General features: G+C 68.6%; 1 protein-coding gene across 1 annotated transcript in view; it reads right to left on the bottom strand.

Annotated features, from left to right (window-relative positions):
- GLI2 (GLI family zinc finger 2) overlaps positions 1-236 on the bottom strand; it is a 265,521-nt gene that overhangs the window by 7,832 nt on the left and 257,453 nt on the right. Inside the window, exon 12 of the mRNA XM_010861267.1 lies at positions 19-236. Coding sequence (XP_010859569.1) covers positions 19-236 — 218 coding nt within the window. The remainder of the gene's footprint in view (positions 1-18) is intronic.

Raw genomic sequence — 236 nt, 5'->3', positions numbered from 1 at the left:
CGTCCCCCACGGCCTGGCTAGTGCTGCTGGCCTCGGCGTTGTCCTCGGAGCCCCGGCCGGGCTCGGCGCCGGCCTCGCTGTCCCCATTCTCCCGGAGCAGGGGGGCGCGGAGGTGCACATCGTTGCGCTGCTTCTTGGTGACGTGAGCGTCTGGGCCATGGACCGTCTTCACGTGCTTCCGGAGGGAGCTGGGGTCCGTGTACCGCTTGGTGCAGCCTGGAATCTTGCAGATGTAG

This window comes from Bison bison, unplaced genomic scaffold, assembly GCF_000754665.1.
Source record: "Bison bison bison isolate TAMUID 2011002044 unplaced genomic scaffold, Bison_UMD1.0 scf7180017864471, whole genome shotgun sequence".
Classification (NCBI taxonomy): domain Eukaryota; kingdom Metazoa; phylum Chordata; class Mammalia; order Artiodactyla; family Bovidae; genus Bison; species Bison bison.
Note: the sequence above shows the minus strand (reverse complement) of the source record. Positions and strands in the feature narration are given on the sequence as shown.